The sequence below is a fragment of the Eulemur rufifrons genome, chromosome 27, assembly GCF_041146395.1.
Source record: "Eulemur rufifrons isolate Redbay chromosome 27, OSU_ERuf_1, whole genome shotgun sequence".
NCBI lineage: Eukaryota > Metazoa > Chordata > Mammalia > Primates > Lemuridae > Eulemur > Eulemur rufifrons.
The window spans coordinates 20,907,196-20,933,852 of record NC_091009.1 but is presented as its reverse complement, the minus strand read 5'-3'; the positions used below and the strand labels follow the sequence as shown (position 1 = coordinate 20,933,852).

The 26,657-nt window shown below is 36.1% G+C and overlaps 1 protein-coding gene across 1 annotated transcript in view; it reads right to left on the bottom strand.

Moving 5' to 3' along the window:
* The window catches only part of USH2A (usherin), a 611,994-nt gene that overhangs the window by 294,578 nt on the left and 290,759 nt on the right, over positions 1-26,657 (bottom strand). The window contains exons 32-34 of the mRNA XM_069459264.1: positions 16,315-16,474; positions 14,621-14,792; positions 9,125-9,272 (exon numbers count right to left, since the gene is read on the bottom strand). Coding sequence (XP_069315365.1) covers positions 9,125-9,272; positions 14,621-14,792; positions 16,315-16,474 — 480 coding nt within the window. The remainder of the gene's footprint in view (positions 1-9,124; positions 9,273-14,620; positions 14,793-16,314; positions 16,475-26,657) is intronic.

Here is a 26,657-nt window from a genome sequence, read left to right as displayed (position 1 = left end):
AGGGCTTGGAGTAAGATGAGTATATGGCAAATGAGCTGAGAATGAAATTAAGTGAGACTTGTGACAGTTAATTCAACTGCTCAGAAAGTTTTTAGTTTCCAGAATGTATCCGGATTGAGAGGTGGGTGAGAATGAAGTCCGACTTTAGCACAGGGGAGATCACACCCACACACCCAGAACCTCACCGCCCCCCCCCACACACGGAGTTACCAGCAAATAGGTAAACAGTATTTGACAGCATATATAGAAAGAGCTAAAGGATAAATTGTAGAACCACATTGTAGAGCTAGTGTTATTCTGCTTTACATATTATATCTCATATTAAACTGATTTTGATACTAACAAAATCAGTATAATATGAAACATTGTATAATTCCATTCTAAACCACACATTTAGTAAGATATAAGTCTAAAACATACATTAAGACAACAACTGTAATTTCATTGACCTCAGATTCCTAAACTGAGTAACCAAAACTAATGACTATAATGTAGTGAACATTTTCAACTGAAGCCTAAGGAGATGCTTTCCTTTTGTAACTAGAGTACAACACATGTATGGGTAGCTTTGGGGAAAGGAAAATGCTAAGGTCTTGACATGCCATGTAAGTATTTTCAAAATTGTAGAGCACTTAAAATAATTAAAAGTAATTATTTAAAAAGTGCTCTGATCACTTACTTTGAGTCAGACAGTAGACTAAATGTTTTATATAGACTATTTCTTTTAACATTGACAACTCTAAGAAATAAGAACTGTTATTTGCATTGTTATAAAATGAGGAAATGGGTGAATTAAAGCCCTAAGTGCTATGGGAAGCTTGCCTTACACTATCTCCTCCTATTCTGACCTATTTCATGTACTACATGTCTCTTGTAGAAACCGATCTGCACATCTCTCTAAAACAAATCCAGACAGGTCTGTATACCTCCCTGGTACACCATCTGTAATTACCTAACAGTGTCTTATATTTCTTTGCTGACTATTTACTTAAGATTTCTTCCCTACTCCAATCAAGTCCAGAAAGTCCAGAGAAACAGGTATTGACTAAATATTATAAAATAATTTTTGGAAAAAAGTCTGCCAGATTTAATAGATTTGGTTTTGGCAGTGATTTTGTGCATCAGTAAATATGTCTGGAGTCCCTACCACGTGCCAGGCATTGTGTTATTATACGTTACCATGGTATATAGAAGTTACCTAGAACTATGTAGAAGTTATATAGAACATGGTAATAGAGAAGTTATCTAACAGTCCCGGTTACTGCCTTCAGGAAACTTTCAATCTAACTGAGAAGACAATCTTTAGGTGCATTACATGTGTATAAAGTTTATTAAAGAAAAATCAGATGGACTCGAAGGAAAAATGGGAATGGAGAATGGAGAGGTGGATGCTAAACTAGTTTGGGTGGGTTAGGGAATAAAGCTTCTCTGAGAAACTGATCTTTAAGCTAAACTTGACACTTGGCGCTACTTCATCAAGAGGGAAAACATCATAAACCATATCTGCCTATTTACAGCAAAGATTTCACGATATAAATGGAAAGGTTTCAATGAGATATCACTAAGTTGTTAACCATTTAAAAAATTCAATACCATGGATTTATTAAGCAAGCTGCCCCCAAACCTTTGAACACAGCTCTCCTGATTTACTTTTAAGATGTCTATTGTGCCAGAACAAAGTTTAAGAAAATGGAATTTTTGTTGGTTTAATTACTTACTTTTGCCACTCTTAGAATAAAATTATCTTAAATTTATCTTCATATCCCCTCCCTCAAAAAAAAATCTGTGTGTTAAATGTGGATTAAGTGAGATTTAGGAATCAGTGAGGGTTTAGCAGGAAACGGATGGCAACTCAAATGGGCAACAGAAGAGAATTTAGTGAAAGAACTATTTACAAAGATGTGGGTACGGTTAAGCAAAAGCAACAAGTGATAATAAAGTATCCCCAGCTAGTAATAGCTAGGACTCCTAGAAGACCATGTTAACTAGCTGGCCAGGAACCAGTAAACATCTTTACATTTGTAGGGGAAAGGGTGAGAACAGATTCAGAAACCTGGAGAAAGAGGCAGAACTATAGGAAGGGTCCTTGGATAGGAACTGTAGCCTTTAGTAGGAGAATGAAACCCTAGAATCCAGAGCCATGCAGAAAGGGAACCAAGGGAACTAAGTCCTGAGACTCACTTTCCTCTCTCCCTCTCATCTGTTGCTGCCACTGCCCATGGACAAACCAACAGGAAGCCAGAGAGAGAGGAGGCCCATTGATACTGTGAGCCAGGGTCAGCCTTGCAGGACACAGGGCAGAGGGAGAAATGTAGAGAGAGAATGTAGAAAGGCAAAAAAGAAATATACGACACAAAATAAATTATTGTCATTTGTTTTATAATGTCATACCATATTATATTTTTTTTGTGCTTTTTCTTGCTTATTCTCTTGTGCTAATAACAGTAAGGTAGCTATAGCAAAATAAAACCATATTATACCATGTGGTATAGGGGAACAGGTTCTGCCTTAATCCAGTTTAATTTAATCTAGTTCTACACAGTCACTTCTTCAATGGATAATCCACAAAATAGATACTTAATTTCTACTGGCTATCCAACATAAGCAGTTTCAAATTTATCACCTTTCTCTCTCCATAACGATATTAAATAGTATTTTTAAGGTGTTTAATTTTCACAGGGAAGCTGGATCATAATTGTCCATAAAGCATATCCACTGGGGTATATATCTTTGTGCCTCTTCATCATGTTATGTCAAATTGTATTTCTTTAGGTGCTCAATAGGTTGTCATATATACCAAGGAAATTCAATACAAGTACAACACAAGGTAAATTTAATACAAGGTATCTCTATTTACAATGAAGAATTCTGTTTACCGTAAGAATTAAACAACAATGCTTTAGTGTGTCATAAAAATAACATGGATAGTGAATATAGATGCTCCAAACATATTTGTTTGTCTTTTCCAGTGCGGCATGGCAATATGAATAGCAACTGAGGGTTCCCCTCAAGGTCTGGATGATGATTGAATGTGGCAGATGTCTCCCTATGTGAATACTTGATCCTTCAATTAAAAAGGAAAAGAGAGAAGAGCTTTCACATTGTGGGCTAGTGCCTTATTACTGTTAAGCTCTCCTAAAAATGGAATCAACGGAATCTAAAAAAGATTGTGCTTGGGAAATTCTACCTGACAAACTGACTGGAGGTGTTTCATAAAAGTTACACAAGGTTTGCTCAAAACTGTCAAGCAGTTTTCCTAAGTGATTCGCGAAATTCTATAATCCATCCCATCTATTAAAACAACGTTTCCAGGAAAGAAAATAGAATCACATTTTGACTGCTTAAAAAATAAAGTTATTTCAAAATAAAAAGTGGAAAAAAAAACCCCAAACAGTTATTTCTTTAAAACCAGAAAAAGAAATCAGAACCAAGGTCTTATGAGTTCTGAATATTAGCAATGAGAACAAGATATTGAACAAGTAAAAGTAACTAAAAAATTTCTTTTTTTTCACCTGACTAGATGGAATCCTACATTATGAGCATTTCTACAAAAAGTAAAGACAGAACAGTACACTGAATAAAACCATGAATTTTTGTCATTCACACCTTGCTTTGTTTAGATTACATTCCTATTTAACTGTCTTGATTTTGAGTAATTAAATTGCTTAACACTTATAAATCTGAGTTTCCACATCTGTAGGATAACAATACCTATTTCATGGGCTAGATAGGAGAATTAAAGTGCCTGGAAAATAATTATAAATTATAGCTATTATTATTATTATTACTGTTATTATTATTACTAATGTTAGCAGGAAATCAAATACTTCTTTCTATGCCTGGGTAGAGTAGTTAATTAGTATTTACACATATGCCTTCATGTATAAAAAATTTATTTCTATAGCATATCTCTTAATGTGAAGGATAACATACATACAGTCGGTATAAAAGATCTATAGTTAATTGGTTTCTCCACCACCCATTCCTGAAATAATGCTCAAAAAACTGAACTAAATGTTCTTTTGATTATGTTCTAATGTCTCTAAGGCACTATGGATAAGTCTACGAAAAACATTCAACCTCCTAACATTTTTGTATTCTTATTGACATGATTGCCACCGTTTTGATACATGTCCATGTATAAATTTGACTGGATTAGGAAAATATTTCTGTAGGCTCCTCGAGTATCCTTCATTCCTCAAGAAGACCCTAGCTCTCAGGCTCCTTTCTTAGCATAGTCGTGTTGACATTAACAAATCCTGATCACAGTTACAATATATCCTTTTGTACTGAGGATGGGAAGCAGATACAGTTCTACCTGCTGTCTCTCCTTAGAATATGTACAGATTACCTGGCTGATGAAATCCCAAACTGAAGCACCGGGTCGCTAAATGTGTGCTTCAAGCCTTCAGTGGGCCAAGAAGGAGACTCCTCTCTACTGCCTTTGAAATCAACCCACCTATAGTACATAATTATGCGATGTGCTCTCGATGTGCATTTGTGTACATTGTATCATTGCATATGCATTTGCTTCTCACATCAACACAATCACCATTTGATTATTGTCTCTATGATCAGCAAACATTAATTCATTCAACAGCTGCGTAATACTCATCTACTCTGTGACTGGCACCCTGTCGAGGGCTGGTACTAGAGCAGCAAACAAGGTCCGTAAGATTCCTGCCCTCATGCGGCTCACAGTCTAACACGGAAATTATTTTGGAGAGATTTATGTAGGTACAGATAGAGGATGGTTACAAGAAATGATAACTACTAATAAAAATAAAAATTTCATATTCTATATTTAGTATTTTAAAAAATATATTCTAATGAGTTTTAAATGTCACTAGAAATGTTATGCTAGACAATGAGTAATACGTTTGGCACAGTCAGATAGCTATGCTGTTTTTGCAAGGTAGGCTTCAAGTGTGAGGAGAAAACACATTTCAGGATTCTAAGGCCTGAGCTTCTAAAAGGGAATATGACTCATGAGAATTTGGGAGCTCTCAAAAGCATCAGTCTAATTATGCAATTGTAATCCACACAATACAGATCACAAATTTATTAGACAGTAATCCTTGTGCTACTTCTCGTTGATGGCTAATGATATTACAAAGAAAGAGTCAAGGTCCCACATAACGAAGGATTCTTATGAACCTTGGACCTAAAATTAGCTCCTTTTAGAGGTTTTAAAATCCTGCCTGAAACCACAGCCTGTAAAGAACACCTTTGCCAGAGGGAACGTGGGTGCAAAGGACTCCGATTAGAGAAACACAGAGTTGGAGTGTTGCATCATTATTTCTGCAGGTATGTGAAGCGAGGGACTGGAATTAAGCAGGACATATTTGAAGGCCAGCGAAGTCTTGTGGTGTGAATCAAGTGATAATGACTTAGTGCTTAAAAGACTGTGCTTGGCAGGCTAAGGCAATTAATAGCAAGTAGCATTGTTTGTAATAGAACAGTCACGGAAACTTACATATCCAACAATAAAAGATGTGTTGCATAAGCTCTGGTTTCATTCAGTGGCCTTTCCAAACAACGAGGTCAAGCTATACAACTGCCATGGAAAGATGGTTGTACCCTATTATCAAGTGAGAGAAGTAAAGTCTATAACAGATCTCACCCTTGTTTAACAAATGTATATTTTATGCATATATCTTTATGTGATTATTAATCAACAAATTTTTGTTTGTTTTAAGCTAACACCGTCCTTGACCTTTTATTTTCTGGCTTAAAAATTGATGTCACTTTATCACATCCTCCCTGTTATCATAGATTTTTTATTATGGTGAAAAACCACATAACATAAAATTTATCATTTTAACCATTTTTAAGTATATGGTATAGTACTGTTATCTACATGCACATTGTTGTGCAACAGATCTCTAGAACTTTTTCATCTTGGAAAATTGAAACTCTTTATCCATCGAACAGTAACTCTCCACTTCCCCTTCCCACCCAGCCCCTGGTAACTATAGTTCTACTTTCTGTTGCTGTGTTTGACTACTGTAGATACCTCACATAAGTACAATCATGATTTGTTTTTTATTGTTATGATTGGCTTATTTCAGTTATTATAATGCCCTCAGGTTTCATCCACATTGTAGTATATGACAGGATTTTCCCTTTCTTTTTCCTTGTAAGGCTGAATCATATTTCATTGTATATACCACATTTTGTTTATCTACCCATCTGTCCGTAGACACCTGGCTTGCTTCCACCGCTTGGCTTTTGTGAGTAATACTGCAATAACTATGGGTGTACAAATATCTCTTCAAGATCCTCTTTTCAATTCTTTTTGATGTAAGTCCAAGAAGTGGGATTTCTGGATCATATGGTAATCCTAATTTTAATTTTTTGAGGAACCTCCATACTGTTTTCCATAGTAGCTGCATAATTTAACATTCCCACTGACAGTGTATAAGGATTCCAATTTCTCCATATCATCACCAGCACTTGTTATTTTCTGGTTTTTTCTTTGTTTGTTTGTTTGTTTTATAGTGGCAATCAATAGATTTTTAACTGAGTAACTATCATGTGTTGGGCACTGTCCTTGGAGCTGCTGGTACAGTATTAAACAAAAGAAACCAAAACAGGACAAATTCTCTAGGCATATTAAGCATGACCTGAACCAAGTAGCAAGCATGCCAGTACAAATTCTAAACTCCCAAAAGAAAAACCTGGTCCCAGACTCTACACAACTAGAAAAATATTTTTTAGGAACAAATACATTTTGAACAAATATATTTCAGGAACTAGACTATAAGTACTTCTATCATCTCTCTGAGTATCACTAAAGAGCCAAGACAGTATATATGGCACTGATCAAAGGCAATTTCCACAAGAAACAATTCAATGAACTAAATATTTATAGGGTACCAACAGAAAGTACAACATTGTTTTAGGCTCTGTGAAGGGAAAGAGAAACGAATGATTCCTGGTCCTTTTTATCTGTTGGGAATGTTGAACATGTATCCAAATAACTTTAAGCCCAGGCTGAGTGCAGTAAGTGCCACTGTGAAGACATAGAAGAAACAGGGCATATGGTTAAGAGGAGAGGGAAAACTTAACTAGGAGGAGCGCAGTTGAGCAGAAGGAAGAGTAGAATGATTTCATGGAATACGTGGCCTACATGAAGCCTGGAAGAATGAGTTGGATTTCTACAGGGAAAGACAGAGAAATGGTAGGGATTGTTAATCCCGATTTTATACTCATGGAAACTGGGGTTTATGTGATGTAGCAAATTTCCCTAAGTAACACAGTTACTATACATCAGAGACAATTTTTGACTCTAGGCTTATTTGACTCTACACCCACGTCTTTCAACCCTACATTAAGACATAAATATTTCAGAGTGGCTAGAAAGGAAGATGTGTTACAAGACGATGTAAATTCAGGTTGAGTCACAGGTTGGTAGTAACCTGAATGCTGGCCTAAAGAACTGGATTTTATTCTTTGGGTATTTGGGAGAAGCGCAGGGTCTTTGAAAACAGATGAAGGGAAAAGCTGTTTTCCAACAATTAGATTATCAGTCCCCAATTAACAAGAGGAATTAAACACTAAAAATTTGGGGAAAGTGAAGAGGAGTACTGGAAAGAAGTAGTTTGTTGTTTCTGTTTTGTTTTTTTAATAAAAAACTACTTTCTATTAATAAATGTCCAACCATTGTACCACAATAAAAATTCTGAAAATTCTGCCATGATTAAACACAATAATTTAGAATACCAGGGAAAGGTTATCACAAATCTCCAAATTCTTTTTGCTCAATGAATATGTTTTAAAACTGCCTGCAAATGCACAAAACATAATAAGCAAAGATCATTGAAACGTGGAAAGTATTTCCCTGAACAATCGAGGATACTGACTGCAATCGTAATTCCAGTTGCAACTACCAATTTGGTTGAAGGGAAGTGTTCAACTATGCAAATCATGTAACAGCATTTAACAGCAATCCAATCGCTATAAATCATTAACATTTTCATTGTCACCTATGGACTAGATTTCTTTGTGGAGTAAGAAGTGTGACAAGATTTTTGACTGCTTAATATAGTATCAAATAGATATCCATTTATTTTATTAGGAAATTTGTAATAGTTCAAGAATAACTTCAATAGCAGAGATAATCACTCACTCTAATTATTAGAGTTCTCTCCATTACCTCAAATATATCTAGTGCATTTGCCAAAAGTTTAATTAAAATGAGATGGTTGGAATAATTAATATCATAGTAAACATAAGACAAACTAATAAAACTGCAACTTTTTTCCTTTGTTCTTTTGGCTTTGCTAAAAGAGGCTATTTCAATTTTCAGTAATGAGTTACGTAAAACAGTCTCTATGATATTAAAAGTCTTCCCGATATTTATCTCAAAAAGGAATGAAACTGATGTTATGTAAGCTTCTATCAGCGTGAAACAATGGTACTTATGTTGTGTGAATCATAAAGATATTTCTAATAAATGAATAAAGCACTTTCTACCCAAACTATTACAAATTCTTATAATGAGGTTTTATTTTAGTGAAATTTAACTAGCTAGCTTAATTCTCTAAACTGTACAAAGACATATATATCGCCTAGAAATACACACAACTTGCTTCAAGTTAAATAAGTATAAATGTATGTATGTTTAATCTATGCAGTGTTTAAAAGCTGCATGTTGAAATATTTATAAATAGCATATTAAAAATAGAGTTCCAAGTGGCCTCTTTTAAGATAAACTTATTAAATGAAAAGCATTTTGAAATACAATATGTACATGAACTTTCCACCTCTCTCCTTCTCCAAGGAAGAACTAATGGCTGTTAAAAACAAAAAGTCATTGAAAATACAATGTCACTCTCACCACAGCATATTCTCGTCTGTTCTCTTCCCCTCTCCTGGAGCACGTTAAACAATACGATGCAGTACACAAGAACTATCAAAAGGGAGCACTTTTGAGCCACCAAAATTGTGTGTTAACCTAAAAACCACAATCTCCCCAACTACAGACAATGATACTATCTCAGGTATTTTATGTGCTAAAATGATCATTAAAAATTAAGCACCACATAGAAGCTGCCATTTAGAATATTAATTTACCTTTGCTAATCATCTTTTTAACTTCAGGCTAAAAGAGTTCACTTACCATTCGGGTAGTCAGGCTCGGTCCAGGAGACATTAAAGGAGTCAGGTGAGTAGGAGTGGGCTTTGGGGGCTGGCACGCCTTGGGGTATGTCCTCGTCCGTCAGGGCCTCGCTGGCCTCACTCACGGTGCACCCACCACCCGTGCAAGCCTACACAGAGATGCAAAAGAAGCACATTTCACTCTTGGTCCCAAAAGCTTTGATGAGCGTGGAAGAAAGAGAATTCTTAATAAGAGTTCCAGATTCTTTTAAATAGTGCTACTTTGACCATCCAAAATAAATTTGTGTCAATGCTGAGGGTCGACATTTAAGTAGTTTGCTTTTTAGGACATGGCACAGTCATCTCCAATAATTAGAAAATAACCCAGAATGTATGAATTAAACCACCATTCCAAGTTGCAGCCCAGAGATGTAGGGCATATATTGATTGAGTGAATAGCCCTGCTGAAGTTGGCCTCGCACAAAAGTTCCCGGAATGAATTAAACACACACATGCATGTGGCATGTGTACAAACCACACGAGAAAAGTACTTCAGGATAGAACAACACAATGCTAGGGGAAAAAATAGGTCTACAGCAAATATAATTACCTTTTATTTACTATAGTGTGACCAGTATGTTTATAGTACAATACCATGTGAAATTAAATAAAACAATGTTTCTCATAAATCAATAAACACAAATCAGTTGTTGAGTAATTATTTAATATCTTAAAGGGTCAAATAATTTACTTTTGTGTAAGAGGAGATGGGCTTCATTAAAACATGGCTGATAAATTTAAAATGATCACATAACCCCCCTAATAAAGTATCGTTAATGCCAGAAATGGTAATATGAATGTTAAAGATATTCAGAAACTTCTTTGTATACTTCATAATAAACGGCAAATAATTCTCAAACTTACTGGACAAGCATTTCTCCAGGAAACTGAGGCACACACACAGGGTGTTTCAGCCTATACTTGCTAGCAAATGTTAGCAATTATATCCTTATATAACAATGATATTTGAAAACTATATGTAAGCTTTGTTCATTATCGCTTCTGTTTACAACTGCAATTCACACAATGAAATTTAAAAATATTTCAGAAAGCACTAAATCTTACCAAAATCAGTAAGAAAATGAATCAAAATCGTAGGTCAACGTAAAGAGCAGAGAGTTATTTAGTACCTTTTCATGGAAGACAGATATTACTAACATAAAAAATTAAAGCACCTCTTTATTTCTTTAGGTCTCTCCTCTGATTTTCAGTTTGATACTGAGGGAATGATTTTGTGATTCTTAAAGCAGTCAATATTATTTTTTCTAAAGATAGGAAAAATATCTTTTTAGATTTTTCTATATGAATATAATACTATTTGCAAAGTTGTTGCAACTAGTTTCAAATTCTTCATTATAAGTATAAATAACAATTTATGGTCAGCAAACGTGGAGATCGATCTCATTTCCTATTGTAAGACTATAACAGTAGCCTGTGTCTTCAACATAATTTCTCATCAGCTTAAGCAAGTATCAGATGGGTTAAATTGTGGCCTGCACATGAAATTGTATCAAGATTATGGACCTATTTAAACTTTGTGGGTATCCTCTAATTCTCAGCTATGGCATGTGCCTATCTATGTAAGAGAAAAATCATACTCCTCTCAAAAATGGAATCTTCACAAATAAAGAAGAAATCAGTTGAGCTTATGGCCAAAACCTGAGTCAAGCTTTAAGATATGTCACTGTTAGCCCAAGAAATAACTACCTAAAGATTAAAATAGAAAACTTAAACACACACAAACTCACACACACATTTCAAATGTGCTAAAAGTCCACCAGAAAATATGGCAGGAAAAAAGACCATATGAGACAGCTGAATTATCAAAGGAAAAATGGTCAAAGAAAATTCTTTCCAGTTCTCAGAGAAAGAGAAAATCTGTCCACCTGCATCTTCCAGATTTTTTTTTCCTTACTAGGGAAAAATGTTGCAACATCTTACTGTTAAACTTTTAACACGTTGGGAATTAATTCTGATGGTCTATCACTATTTTTTTTCTTATTCATGTCCTAAAAAATTTCCTCTGTTAACTCTCCCTAAAGAAGTACTGTACTATAGGACATGTAATTTTTTATTTTTTAAAAACAGGGTGTGAATCAAAATTTACTTTGTTTTGAGAATTTTATGATGCTTTCTAGGACAGACGAAGACATCCCTGGTTTGGAAGGACTGTTCTTAGACTGTGTCATCTGAGATCTATAAATCAGTAATTTGACAAAGAAGCCTGCTAAGAATTTAAGGAATTTATGAAAGCATTTTTCTTGTAAATAAAACAATTTATAAAGAGGCTATTGAAATAACAGAATTACTTGCAAACTTTTGTTTTGCCCACATTCTTTATACATGTACTTAGAAGGCCTAAGTAAGCAATGCAATATCTTAGTTCCTCCAATGAGAAAATAAATGTTCTTAAAGTTGTGTCTGATTGGTCTAATCTAACTGGCATCATCTAAATTAAATTGAATCAACCCCCATTCTCATATGACCTTCCTGTACCACAAGACACTGCATTCAATGAAGTTGAATGCTGATTAAAATTCTGGTTCAGAAAGCTAAACAAAATAGTGAAATTGATTGAAGATGTCTTCATGAAATGAAAAAGTCTTTGAAAGCCTGTGAGCCATTAAAATACGTTGTTTCAACCTATCAATTACAGCCACTTTTTAAAAATTTGTAGTGATACTCCCCTGAAATGATGAGCTACAACTGACCAAATAAGAGATTAAATTTTGGTATAATGAAATGCATAAATAAGAAAAATATATCAATTATTTTTGAAATCATGACTATTAGGAAGATATAAAACTAGCATTCTCTTTTCCAGTAGGTTTTCAGGTAAGTAGGGACTGTGAGGGGGAGTGTAAAGAATGCAGCGTATTTTAAAGTATGAAGAACAAGAACAAGTCTACCTTATCCATAAATGACCACTTAAAAAGTTAAGCTCATCAATTCCAAGAATCTTTCAAGGACATATATATAACAGTTAGCATTTATCAAGTGACAAATACCTAGAAGTAGTATGAAAATTATCAAACAATGCCTATCTTGATACCTGTCTGTATTAATAGTGTATTTTATTGTCAACTTATTATCTTTATGAGGAGCTATCACACTTTATTACATTTCAAAATACTTTGTTGAGTGTGGCAATATTATATTATTTCTTATATCGGAAAGAGCGTATGCTTTGGAATGACACCATCCACAATTCTGAAGTTTACAAGCAAATTATTTAATTTATATCACAAGTCTCAGATTCTTTGAAATAAGTGTACTTGGTCATTCATTCGAGAATTGTTTGCTGAGCTTCCAATTTCCAATAGACACTGTGCTTGAAACTGCAGAAAAAAATTTGAAAGATGCAGTCTCTATGTTTCAGAAGTTTATAATCCAGTCAAATGGGAAAATTAAATGAAGCCACATGAAGTAACATATCTGCTCCAAATCTGGAGTAAATCATAGTGGTTCAAATCCCCATGTAACCTCCTCTATTCCAAAAGGCACTTAAAAGCTTTGATGTCTGTGTGTTTTGTTTTCCAGCATTTAGTCAACATGCCAGAAGGATCTATAAAAGCAACTCTACTTTGCTGAGAATCTGATCTCCGTCTACTAATCTAATGACCTTGAAAACTAGTTATTATATTGAAACTGTGAAACATACAATAATCCCTCAATTAACCAGGATGAACCTAAAATGTTCTGGTTCATTTAATTTATTGCTTAACAGAGTTAAGTATAAAACCTTTTAGTTGAATACTTCCTGAAAATACATTAGAGTATTTTCTGCCCTAATAAATACAGTGAAATTGAAAATAATGTGAACAAGTTTATTTCCCTAGCAAGAGTTAAGCCAAGGATTTCCACAGCTTTATGACATCTTGCATCAACATTATTCAGTGGCTGACGGATACCATTTGACTCCATAGACCATTTGTTTGGCATCATAGAATTTCAGGGCTGAAGGAGAGATTAAAAATCATTTAGTTCAACATTCTAATTTTAACCTTGATGAAAATAAAATTCAGAGAGGTTAAGTGGATGTGCCTTAGGTCCCATAGTTAGTAGCAAAATCTGAATTAAAACTCAGAGGAGTGAACTCCTAATCTAGTGGTATTTATTTTTCAAGATATTACAGATTTATAAAACATAGGGGATTGATATGGATTTTTATTGACTGCACAGTATATCCTAAAAACTCCCTTGAGAGTAGAACTTTGTTTTATGTAATTTGCCTCTTTCTGATAAAAACCAAGAACACGATAATTTCTGTTTAATTGGGGTTGCTTCCAAGCAATTAAGACTTTTCTTGATTTTGATATTACCACTATTTTGAAAAGAGTGCAATTTCTGTGTTAGCAGTTGAAAATCAAGTTAGTATACTTTTCATTTCCTGGGTAATAAAACTCTAAGTAACCAGAGATGCTGTTTCATGCACCCATACGCTGTGCTGAACATCTAGGCACGTGGAGTCAGTCTTAAACAGGATTTTTAACATTGTCTGATTGCCCTTGTTTTGTGGTGTCAAGTCAGACAGTTAGCAATAGTGGAATGTAGTTTATTTTCTCATAGTATAATATTTAGAGCATTCAAGAGCATGTTAAGTAAAATGAATGCATACACAGTGTCTACATAAATGTAAATTTATTCATAATCAAGAGCAGAATATTTTCTATGGCATTTATCAAAGCAAATATCCTTATATAGGTATTGCTATAAAATGAAGAGTGTGTTTAAAACAAATAGGGACAATCTCATGTTTATATTCAGTTATTTTCAGATGTGCTATTAAACTTAAAAAAGATTATATTTCATCAAAAAACAAAAGGAACTACTGAGTATAAATTCCACAGTAATATCAAGGTCTTTTAGAAGACCTTCGCATAAAAGTTCTATTTTGCATTAAAAAAATGCTATTGTCTAAAGAAACCTCTAAACCATGTTGATTCTAGGGTTTTATTAAGTGACTGTTCTTCTGAGATAGCAGCATAATGTAAACCAGAATATAATAACAATCAAGAATATTTGGGGGTCATTTAAACCTTCATTTAAAAATATAAGATCTCAATTTTCATACTGTGGATTGATTTTCAAATGAATACAAGCTCCACAGGGATATAACCTTATTAATCCAAGCATTTTAGAAAAAGCTCTCAACAATTATGATGTTCTACAAATAATGAAATAAAATAATTTCTGATAATCCCAACTTAGATTTGGGAAAAATCTACCAACTCAGAATGTTATTCTATCATTTTGCACAATATAAAATAAATAGGTAGGTATTAAATCAACATGATTCATATTTAGGATGTGAAGTAAGTTTTCAGTGTAAATATCAATACATGAGGCTTTGGGGTTTTTTGCTTTTTTTAAGTGAGGGAGGGAGAAAATATGGAACAAAGGGAAGGAAAGAAGAAATGTGAGGGTGGAGAAAGTGAGAGAAATAAGGTAAACTTACTCCCAGCTTGATGAGATATTTATTTCCTGGGAGAAGATCTTGTAGTATGTGATCCTGGAAAAGTTCCGTACTGTTATAGATGACATTCCACACTGTAAAATCATGTGTGTGATTTGCAATATATAATACATAGCGTTCCAGAACTCCATTTACTTCCCTTGGTTGTTTCCACCTGGGGATGGGAAAATACAGCATTATTATCATCATTTACTCAAGTCAAAAATAAAGTGTGAAGGATTTTCAAAGGAAGTGCATGAACTTGGATTTGTGCTATCGTAAAAAATACCCCCACAAATATCCAAAGTGATTCTTTTAAAAAAACATCTATAGCCGTGCATGGTGGCGCACACCCAGATTCCAGGAGGATCGTTTGAGCCCAGGAGTTTGAGGTTGCTGTGAGATAGGCTGACACCACGGCACTCTAGCCCAGGTGACAGAGGGAGATTCCACCTCAAAAAAAAAAAAAAGAAAACAAAAGAAAACAAAAGATCTAAGTAGTTATTAAATGCCTATTCTGAGCAGCATAAAGAAAGTATGACATAGTCTCTACCCTCCATGTCCGAGTGAGTTTTTGATTTTGAATTTAAGCCATACAACAAAAATTGGGAGAGGCAGAACATCTGAGAACTTATGAGATGTGGGAGAGAGAGAGATGATAACATAATTGTCTTGAAAAATTCAGAAATCTAACATAGAGTTAATATGTAATTATAAAATGAGAGGTAAGGATTGGAAGGGCTGAAGCAATCAAGCAGACTTCTTGAAGGAGGTGATATATTATGGAGATCCATAAGATTTTATACTTAATAGATGGATTGGATTTGGGCAGGTAGAAGGAAGAATAGAGGGTGTTCCAGATGACGGTTACAATGTATCCCTGGGAATGAGAAAGGCGAGTCATGGACTAGAAAGGAAATTGCTAGATTGAGAAATGCTTAAGAGTAGTGGGAAGTCTTCTGGAGTAAGTAATGTGGCTGAGCTTAAGGGCACACTGAAAGCCAGTAGGAGAATTTAGACATGGAACAATGGAATATGAATCATAATATTTTCAGCTTGAATGGATGCCATGATTTATTCAGTCTAAACTCTTCTTTTACAGATGACAAAACTGAGACCAAGAAAGACAAGTGTGAACAAGTATTAACAGTTGATATGAGAAGTCTATTGGATTTTAGCTCAGTGCCACAGTACACCTTACACCTCATGTATTAGGAAATGGACATGAACCACTAATATCAGAAACAATCTGAACATGCTTGTGTGTGAAAGTTTCTTTCTGACTTCAGCTGTGGGGAATAATGGAGTAAGAGGGTTCTGGCTTATATTCAAAAAGAAAACATATATATATATATATACACACACACACACACACACACACACACACACAGACTCTGATTCCAAATCATTACAAATTATACCCCACATACGACAAGTCTAAAGCAGTCAAGTAAGTGGTCAGTTTTTCCTTTATTAAAGTTTGTATAGAATCTATGTACCTATGTAGCTCACCCTGATTGCATAAAGACAAAATGGAAATTAAGTTGGCAAGTGATAATCAAAGGTTCCCAGAACCACTGAACTAATCACTTCTATGCATTTAATCACAATAAAATTAATTTTATGTCACAAGCTCTTCCCCTGATTGAACGCACTGGGATTCTCCAGTGTGTGACAGAGACGGCGTGTCTACTTACTGTACGGATATAGTTCTAGAATCCAGGATAGTCAGAATCGGGGAATCCACGTGTTCTGGTGGCAGCTGTGCCGTGTAGAGTATGACCCGAGAACTGTTTGTACATCCCACGTGTGTGCAGGCACCGAGTAAAAACTGGTGGGGCTTAAATACCGCTAAATCTAGGAAGTGGGGAAAAACAACAATTTATTTACCGTTATACTTTTTATTCAGGAGATCTCACTCTTCCTCTAGATTTCTACCTCTGAGAGCTGTTAAAGTGAAGCTTAAAATAAGAATCAATGGTTATAAAATCAGCAACAATACAGGGCATTTTATTTCTTCAATATACTGCGGTGAAGTTTAAATAGACAAGTGTCCATCAAACTTTTGGTTTGACTTTTCCATTTTAACAATTTGACTGTTTTTTTGAATGTCTATGACCAGGTAAATCATTTTCTGAGTTTAGTCTTAGTTCAATGGCTCTGTTTAAAAATAAATGAGATATTTAAATTATTTTAGAGCATATTTGAAGACAACAGGAGTTGCTTTTGAAATGCAAATATATAGCTTGTAACAATGACTTTGAGCTTGTAATTCTGTTTGCCAGGTCCCTTTCTTCTCCTGTCCACCTGAATAATTATTATTTGACCTTCAACTTGTCCGAGTTCAGTGCAAATACCTGTCTCTTTCTTAAGATGTCCCTAACAATCCCTGATGTCACCCTGGAATAAGGTGGAGCTATTATCCTCGCATTTGTCTCTCACAGTGTTTTGTACATACCTTTAGCTTAACACTTACAGCTACAACACTGCATCATAATTACTTGTTTACATGACTCTCTGATGCACCAGACTAAACACCTTGAGAGAAGGAATGGTGCTATATTTAGTTCATATCCTTAGTATCTAGCACAATGCCTGGCATATTGTAGGTTTTGAATATGTGTTTGAATAAAAGACTAAAGAACTAATGAATGAGATGATCTAGATACAGTTGAGCGAGGTATGAACAGTCACTGCAGGAGTGGGATAGTACCCTAACCAGAAATAATCTCTCCCTTCCCTGAACTTCCCTAATACTTTATATTTGTCTGTCTTTCTAATGGATGCCATATTTCCTTGCATTAGAATAAACCAACATGTGATTTACCATTTCAGAAAAACTCTAAACTCTTCATTTATAAAGGTCCTCAGTAATCTAACCAAAGTTCAGTCAAGCTTGCAAAGGTTTACACATCTTTCATACCTTTACACTACTAGAAATAATCACTATTTTCTGGAATGTCTTTAAAATAAGTTAGTCACAATTTAAGTAACACATATTCTTAAATCCATCATTAACCTTGAACCATTACAATTTCATGTTTAAAAGATTAATGAAATGCAACCTGATTCAGGCAAATAGATTTTGCATTGCACTGATAACAAAAGTAAACTAGGCAAAGAACACTGTGATTTTCATGCAAAATATAATCAATTGGTTAAACATGTAGGTCACCAGAAGAAGAAAGGCAAAAAAAATAATAATTTTATCATAAATATAGTTAACTTAGAACAAAACGTTGGCCTCAAGAGACTCTTAATGCTTTTGATTAAACCTCATTTGCTTTAAACCTCTATCCTACAGGGATCCAATGGTGCCAAGCTGAGATGGGGCACCGCCAACGAATGTGGTTAGAAGATATGTTGCAAGGACACGGGAAGCTGGTGGTAAAGCAGTGTGGCATTGCCAGAGACTACTGAGAGATGACAGTAACAGCTGCACCATGTGTACACGAGTGAGACAAAACAAGGGAGCCTTCATTTGGACCGACGGTCTATGAAACTTATGCAGTTAAAAAAAATCGTGAGCTCAGTGATCTCAGATGCAACCAAGAGAGTAGTAGACTATTATTTACTATGGGAAAACTTCATGCAAAGAACAACTCCTACCAGTAGGGCCAATCTTGGCCAAAATTATGCATGTATATGCTAGCTCCTTATAACTATCATTCTCTTGTTTTCATCATGCTCTCCTTCTGGTGACCTTTCTCTCTCTCATCTCTCCCATTTGTCTGAATTTTTTCTATTGCCCGGGAAGGAGAAGCTGGGATTTGACTCTAAGTCTAGTTGCAAGAGCAAAACCAAGGAGGTCACAGAACCTAGAGAAAGTCCTAATGGGTAAGTCAGTGCAATTGGAGAAAAGCTGAAGCCTTGGAATGTGAGAATGCATCTACTGTTCTGAGAGACTGTTCCCCAGCCAGAAATTATATTCCCTATGGCCAATTCCTCATGACTTTGAAATATCTCATAGCCATATTGGATTGTCTTGGTCAGCTGCAACCGAGATTGGATGCTACAAAATTCTTTGGCCAGTGAACTCTTTGCTGTGGGAAATTTTTCTTTAAGCTTGCTGGGGCAGGGATTTGGCTACCCAATTTGTACGTGGTGAAGAAGTCACACCATTCCAAAAAGGTCTGCTGCTTGCTTGTATATGTTTCCATGGTACAGACTTGCATACCTGGGACTTAGGTATTTCCAGCTAGTGGGGTCAGAATGCATCATCAGAGCATCAGCATATCGTAGTGTCTCCTTATCACAAAATGCCTCATTCTCCCTCACACTACAAGCTTCATGTTTTGAAGGTGAACTTGATCACCTAACTCCTGAATTCACCCAGAATGTCTGTCTTAGATGAGAGTAGCTTTCCGAAGCAACTAGTCCAGGGGTTGTTGTCTGTGCCTGGATTCCTCCGTGGATTGGGAAGCATCTATTTCTGTGATGGTCATGACTGGAGGTCAGAATGAAGAAGTGAGCAGACTTAGAAGGACCATCTTGATTAAGAGGGCTCATGTGGCTGGAGAACCAGGACTGAAATGGAAAACACCAAATCTTGTCAAGTCCCCCATTCATAGTTGGAGTTTACTCCTAGACTATTTAAGGTATTGTGAAGTGATTGGGAGAAAAAGGTGTTGCATTTTAGAACATAGCCTGGCTTTAAACTGAGTGTGTAACAATGTTTAAAGATGTCAATGCTATATAATATGAAAAGTGCTGCAGAAAAGACAGAATAGGAAGAATCAGGAGTGCTGGAGTAATTTTAATAGGTAAGAGTTAGTGAAGGCCTTAATGGGAAGGCGACATTTTGAGCAGAGACCAGAGGAGGTGAGGGTAAAAGTTGTGGGGATTTCGGGCAAGGACAACTCCAGGAAAGGAAACAGGCAGGGCAGAGGCTTGGAAGGAGGAACATGTCTGGCATGCTTGAGGAATAGCAAGGAGGTCAGTGTGGCTGGAGCAGAGCAGAGCGAATGAGGCAGAGAGAAGCTAGAGATGAAATCAGAGATTTAATGAGGGACCACATCACAAGGGCTTGCAAGAATTTTGGTTTCTAATCTGTGAGAGTCTGCTTAGGAAGCCACTGAGGATTTTGAACAGAGCTGTTGTACAATCAGACGTGGATGGTATGACTATAACCCTAGCTGCTAGGTGGAGTACAGACTGTTGCGAGCAAGAGCATAAGAAAACATGCCACTAAAGAGGCTGCTGTAATATCAAGCAACTGATGCTTGTAGTAATCAAGAATGAAATGGTTGGATTCTGGATATGTTTTAAAGGCAGAGCTAATAGGGGTTTCCAGTGCATTTATAGGCAGAATATGAGAAAGAGCCAGAGCTGACTTCCAGGGTTTTGGTCTGAGAAAAGGGAAGGATGAACTAACTTCCCTTCAGTATTTGGCTGAGGGATATCATGGAGAGGAAAGTGAAGAATTCATATTTTAGACATGGCAAATTTGGTGTGTTAGACAATCAAGTGGAGATTGTCAACTAGGCAATTTGAATACAAGTGTGGAATTACTGGCTTGAGATATAATTTGGGAAGTCATTATCACCTAGATGGTATTTCAAGTGGGTAAGAACACAGATGGGGTGAGCACAGACAGAAAAGAGAAAAGGCATGAGAACAAAATCCTTGGGATACCAACATTAAGATGACAGTGAGTGAAGCAGAAATCAACCATGGAGGCCGAAAAAGAGAGACCAGTAAGGTGTGAGGAAAACAATGAGATTATGATGTCCTGAAAGGCAAATGAAGCAAAATTGTAAGGGTTATAGGTCGAGTACAATAAGGACTAAAAATTGACCCTGCATTGAGCAATATGGCAGCCACTGGTAATTGTGCCATTGAAGTTTTAGTGAACTAGTGGGCACCAAACCCTGACTTGACAGGATTTATGATGGAATGGGAGAAAAGTAATTACAGACAGTGAACACAACTTTTTCAAGAAGTTTGTTGTATAGAGGAAAGCAGAGAAATGAAGCAATAGATAGAAGTAGAGTCAATAGAAGATTTTTTTGAAAATAGTCTAAATGAGAGGAAAATTATATTGTATGCTGATGAGAATGATTCAACAACGAAGAAAAAATTGATAGTGGATGAAAGAGAGGGAACAATTGCTAGAGCTTTGCGTTTGAATATGGTAAAGAGTGGAATCTAGTTCAAAAGTGGAGGAGTTGGAAATAGAGGGAACAGAGTCCCTCCGTAGAGAGATAATCCATGATAACAGGAGGGAATGAAGACCATGTGGGTACCATGCCAGTAGGTAGGTAGACAGTGGCAGAGTGTGGGAGTTGTCTTCTAACTGCTGCAATTTTCTCAGTGAGACAGAAGCAAGATCATCAATCAAGAGTGATCTTTTGATTCTCCAGAGTAAAACCCTGCAGTGGCCTTCTATTGCTCTTAGAATGAAATCTGATAATGGTCAATGAGATCCTATTTGATTTAACACTTGCCTATTCCTCCTATTTTTTTTTTTTTTTTTACTCTAGACATTATTCTATTCCTCTAACACTACAAAGCTCACACATTCAGGCCTTTTCAGGTGCTATTCCTTTGAAATGAAATCTATTTCTCCTTTGTACTTGGCTGACTTTTTTTCATCCTTCAAGCTCATCCTCCTCTGAGTGTCTCTCATTGATAATGGAACAACATGGCCATCATCTGCCTTAGGTTCTCTCTGTCATATCAATTTGTTTATTTCTTTATCATAATTACTAAAACAAGGCAGAAAATGCCTTATCATTTATTTCTTGACTTTATGTCCCACCCCAAAGAATGTAAACTCCTTAAGTGCAGAGGGATGTTATCTATCATCTTGACCATGATTTCTGTAGGACTGGTGTGATTACCCATTAGCATAGTTTTATTTGCTGAAAAAAGACGAGAGAGAGACCTCTATGCCCTTTACCTAGATCTCCAATTTTTTTCTCAGAAATATAGTAATGTCTAAGAATGTTTTAAATCCCCTAAAAAATCTAATGAATACAATTGTAAGACCAATGCAGGTATCTGTATTTGTAAGTTAAAGGAGATTTACCATGAAATACAAGACAAAGGCTCAGCTGTACCTGTCTGAACATGAAACATAATTTTCAAGTACTAATGCTTCATTAAAAAAAAAAAAATACCGAGAAGATAGAGGTATACCAAAACGTTAACAGTGTTTTTCTTAGAGTAGATCATATAGATGATTTAGTGTTTGTTTCATATATTTTTCAAATTTTCTATGATAGACCTATATATGACAGATGGAGAAAAAACAGCCATAAATTATCAATTCATTGCTTAAAAGAATATGTGCCCCAAACCTAGTTAACGCATGCCCTGTTACACCTCCGGTCACACTTCTCCTCTCCTCAATGACTTCAGCATTGGCTCAGTTTTCTTTTCAATCATAATCCCTTTTTTGGCAACTCTAACATCCTCAATAATGACTCATCTCTGAATTTGGCTTCACTTTAACTTCCTCAAATGCAATGCCCTTCACCTCTACTTCATTTATTCAATATCCAGAATAGTTACACACACCCACTACTTGATCATCCTTGGAACTATTTCCAAGATTCTAAATCTACCACCTGCCCTCTGTGACCAAAACTGATTACTTCCCAGCTCTTCCACTTAGCACATGGATGCAGTCACTGCTCTGCCCTCAGGTGGGGTCTAGTCTCTTGGTACCTTCTCATTTCCAGAGCATTTGCAACAGTTCCATTTTCCTTGCGATGATCTTTGATCACCCATTACAAAGCCATACTCCCTAGGTTCCCGAGGGTTCTTCACCTCCCCAATCCTCTTCTTCTTCTATGTTGCTATCCCAATTCCCAGCTCTGGATAAACCTTATCATCTTTTTATGTCTCTAATCCTTCTCATATTTCTAAGGTGTTTCTGAAAGACATCACTAAACATACAGAACGAGTCTACTATAATTTTGGGTTTTCCAATTGAACTGGGCTCTTGGAACTGCTCAGCAATAATTTTCTCATTTTCTTGTTTGTCCCTTCATTGCATTGATCTTCTTTTTATTTCGTCTCCTTTCACACTTTGGCCAATTATTTTAAGGAACTGAGTAAGGTCTGAAAGTGGATCCCTCAGATCTAGTTCCCTCCTCTAAACTCCCTCAATACTCAGCATTTGTGCAATGGGAACTTGAGATCAGTATGGTTGTCACATTAACCTGTTATTTTTTTTTTCTCTTCTGCCCTTCCCTGCTCCTGACCCTGTGTCTTTCCCTCATTTAATTCTTATCTAAATTTCCCTCAATTAAATTATACTTTCAGAATTTAACTATGAAATAGATATTACCTATAAAAGAAAATGTGAGTCATCAGGAGGCAGAAAAAACAAAACAAGACTTCTAAACGGAGTCACTGAGGGAACAGAGAAGACTCAGAGTTCAGATCTAATGTGAGAGGAGGGGACCCCCAAAGTGACTGAGATTCATTTACCACTCCCTAAGTTATATGGGAGTGAAGTCAGGTATTAAGTGGCATTGTAGAAATAAGGATACAACTGTATACAGAGTTAGAGATATAGGTATATGTCTTGAAGACTGAGATTTATAAATGCTACATGTTCAACTGGCACCTCATCTATGTTTATGATGATGATACAGCTAAGATTTTTAGGACATACGCAGAATTATTTTTTTCCTTTTTTTTCAGATAAGTTAGTTCACAAAGAAAATAATTTGTTGGGCCATCTTTTTGGTTTGGAAAATCTGATTCCTGTGTTGCCACTATAATAGGAATCAGGAATTTTCTAGATTCTAAAAATCTGAAAACTATAAAACCAATAGTAAATAGAAAACCAGTCCGATTAAATAGCTTTTTGACTTCCAGGTCATTTTTAATGCCTAGACTGTCCACCCCAAATTGGATTATTCTCAATGGATTTCCATACGAAGACGAAGTACTACTAGCGTCCTTTGAATAATGAGGCATGAAAAAAAGAAGAGGATAGAACCTAATTTGAAACATGGTAGAGAAAGTTGCACAGGTGGCTTGATTGGGACGTTCTTGGTAAAATGGGAGGAAATGGCGAGGAAAAGGGAAAGGAAAACTGGAGAAGAAAAGAGGAGGCATCAGGTGGAGGGGAAAGGAGTAGCCGTGTGAAACAAGAAAAACAGAATGGGAATTTTAAAAACTATATTAATAAAAAGAAATGAAAAGAGCAGGGCTAAGGTGTTCTTTGAGAGTGAAGCCATAAACAAAGCCACCAATTTCAAATTCAAAGCAAAGAGGGATATAATGACAACTCTCTCCTGTCTTAACAGCAACTGATTTGGTGATATGTCTCTACAGATGTGATGAGGCCCTTCCAGGGCAAGGTAATGGATCAATGGATTCAAACAGTTGCAGGTATGTACACAAATCTGAGTTGGTAGAGGGAGGATGGGGGAACCCTGAAAACATAAGGCCACTGTTTGTCAGAGCCCCTTAGCATCAACATCTTGTTTTCCATTTGCTTCATTGCATCATTTGCATAAGATCAAACACAGGGAGTTGTGGACAGGGAAAAACAGATCACTCTAATATGCATTAGAAATGGATCCACAGGCATTATCCTCAGACGTGTTACAAGGAAATGCATCCCAGTGCGTGGAAACCTCACCGATTACTGTCAAGCAAACTATAATTTACACTACTGGCCATGAATTATATGCTATTTTACGATTGATTTCACGCTGTTGTTCGAAGAATTTCATTGATCTCAATTCACAAAATGAACCAATAATTAGGCAATGATTTTCTTTTAACTCCTGGTGTAAACTGAGGAATTTATATCTTCTTATCTGTTTCTCCCATTAGAAAATTAAAAGGCAGTTTCTTTGCTTCTTTATGACCTAATGAGTGTTGTCTGGTTCTTTTGCTGAAAATTTCCTAATATTTCATAAATAAAAAGTATTACTTTTTCCTGATTTTCCTTTCTCTCTGTGCATCCTCCCTACAAATTATTACTTAGATGTTTAAAAATTTTGAAACAATATAGGTAGCCACTGGCTGCATCTTCTTCCGTCATTTGGTATTCCAACTTGAGAACCACTGCTGGGTTCTGGTTCAGTGAGAACACATCTTAGGCAGCAGACCTAAGAGGTGGTGTGTTTTCCACCGATGCCTGCAAAGTGATGAGCTATGCCAGAACGCATGTGTAATGTCAGGTTGCATTCATCTCTGCCACTGTGTAGTCCTTGCTCTACAATTGCTTGCTCAGCCTTCTGATTCCACAAAAATCAGATTCTGACCTTATAATTAATAAAAACAGAGGCTTTATTTAACCTGAACATCCTTGCTTTTCTGTTCCTCCTAGAAGCCTTTTCTTTGCCTAGATGAGTAATTAACCATCACCAAGATGCACTCCTGTGCTTTCAAACCAATTCGCAGAGCTGAAATCACCTTGCTATGATAAGGACTCATATATAAAACTACAACAAAACTACATCACTAAACTCAAGAGAGTATTCTATTTGTGTTTATAATGTTTTACACCTTATCAGAGAAATCCATATCCCACCCTGTCATCAAAACCCCATTCAATATTTATATTACTCACGGAACATCTCCTGATTCCCCTCAACATTTGCATGCTTTCTACTGTCCTGAGTTGCCCTTTGAATAAATTTCCCTTGCAAGCCTCCTTACACCAGTCATCAGTATTCATGGTGTTGGAAGCTCTTTGAGAACAAGGATGCATCTTCTCATAGACATCCCTTTGTGACCCCTAATACTTGGGACACTGCTGGTGGTTGAATCATAAAAGCTTTGCAATATGAAAACTGGCGATAAGGAAAGAAGGACCTGGTCCTTCTATCATGATTGCAGTAGGTGGCATGTGGTAGGGGAGCCCAGGCTGCTGGGCGTTGTCAGTCACTAGTTTGGGGGGAAAAAGAACGATTACTGTCAGTTGTGATAATGAGGGATGATGCTCCTTCATTTCCCTCTTTTCTTCTTTGGCTGGTTAGAACAAAAGGCTTCCATGAGAAACTCCTTAGGCTGACAGCATTCTTAGCCAGCTGTCTTCCAGTCTGGCTTCCTGCATATTTCTAACGCCCTATTTGCAATAAATTATAGTATATTAAGTCCAAGGTTGTTTTCTTGGTTGCTTTTATAATAGAAACCTAGAGCAATCCTCCCTTCCTTTCTCTCTCTCTCTTTCTTTCTCTCTCCCTTTCTGCATCTCTCTTCTTCTCTCTCTCCTCCCTCCCCCCCAAACAGATACACCATCGTCCCATCCACTGCCCTACTCTCCTCTGGACAAGGAGAGGTACAGAATTAGGGAACCAGTAGCCGATTTTCAATTTTCATCAATGCTTTCAACTCACAAACCAAAGGGGAGAGGATGGAGGTAGATTTCCAGAATTATTATCTGAGCAAACTTACTCACATAACTTGGCTAAATCTTTCTGGCAAACCTGAAGGTTTTTCTCTCAGATTTAGGTAGATATTTGCTGCTATCACATTCTTTAATAGAGAGTTAATATTTTACAAGGAGAAACTCATGAAAAATTGCTAAACAATAGAACTTAATAATAAGACATAAGAATAACAAGTGTCTGGCTACCTGTGGCAGGAAAAGAGCAAATTTATGAATCAGTTTTCCCATAAAATTTAACAGTGAAGGTAAGATGTTGTTACTTCAAAAATAATAATGGCTATAACATTGACTACCACCTACTATGTGCTAGATGCCTTAAGTACACTCTCAGCTTAGAAAATATTACCTGGGAATAGTTTTCAGTGGAGACTCATAATCAATGCTTAAACATTAAGTTAATACTTATTTCAGCATAATCCTGTAATGGGCACTGTATGGCATATGAAAGAAATGAGTCTCTGACCTCAAGAGTCCCGATATCTCTTTCGGGTGGTAAAATGTACACCTTTTTTTTTTTTTTTTTGGTGAACTCTCATGCCACCCTTAAGATGCAATCAAATGTCATCTCCTATAAGAAGTCTCTTCAAATTCTTCCAGTTTGAATTAATTTCTCTTTTTCCTTCAATAGCATCAGTTTTACTATTAATACACTTAATATAGATGTACTGTAATAGT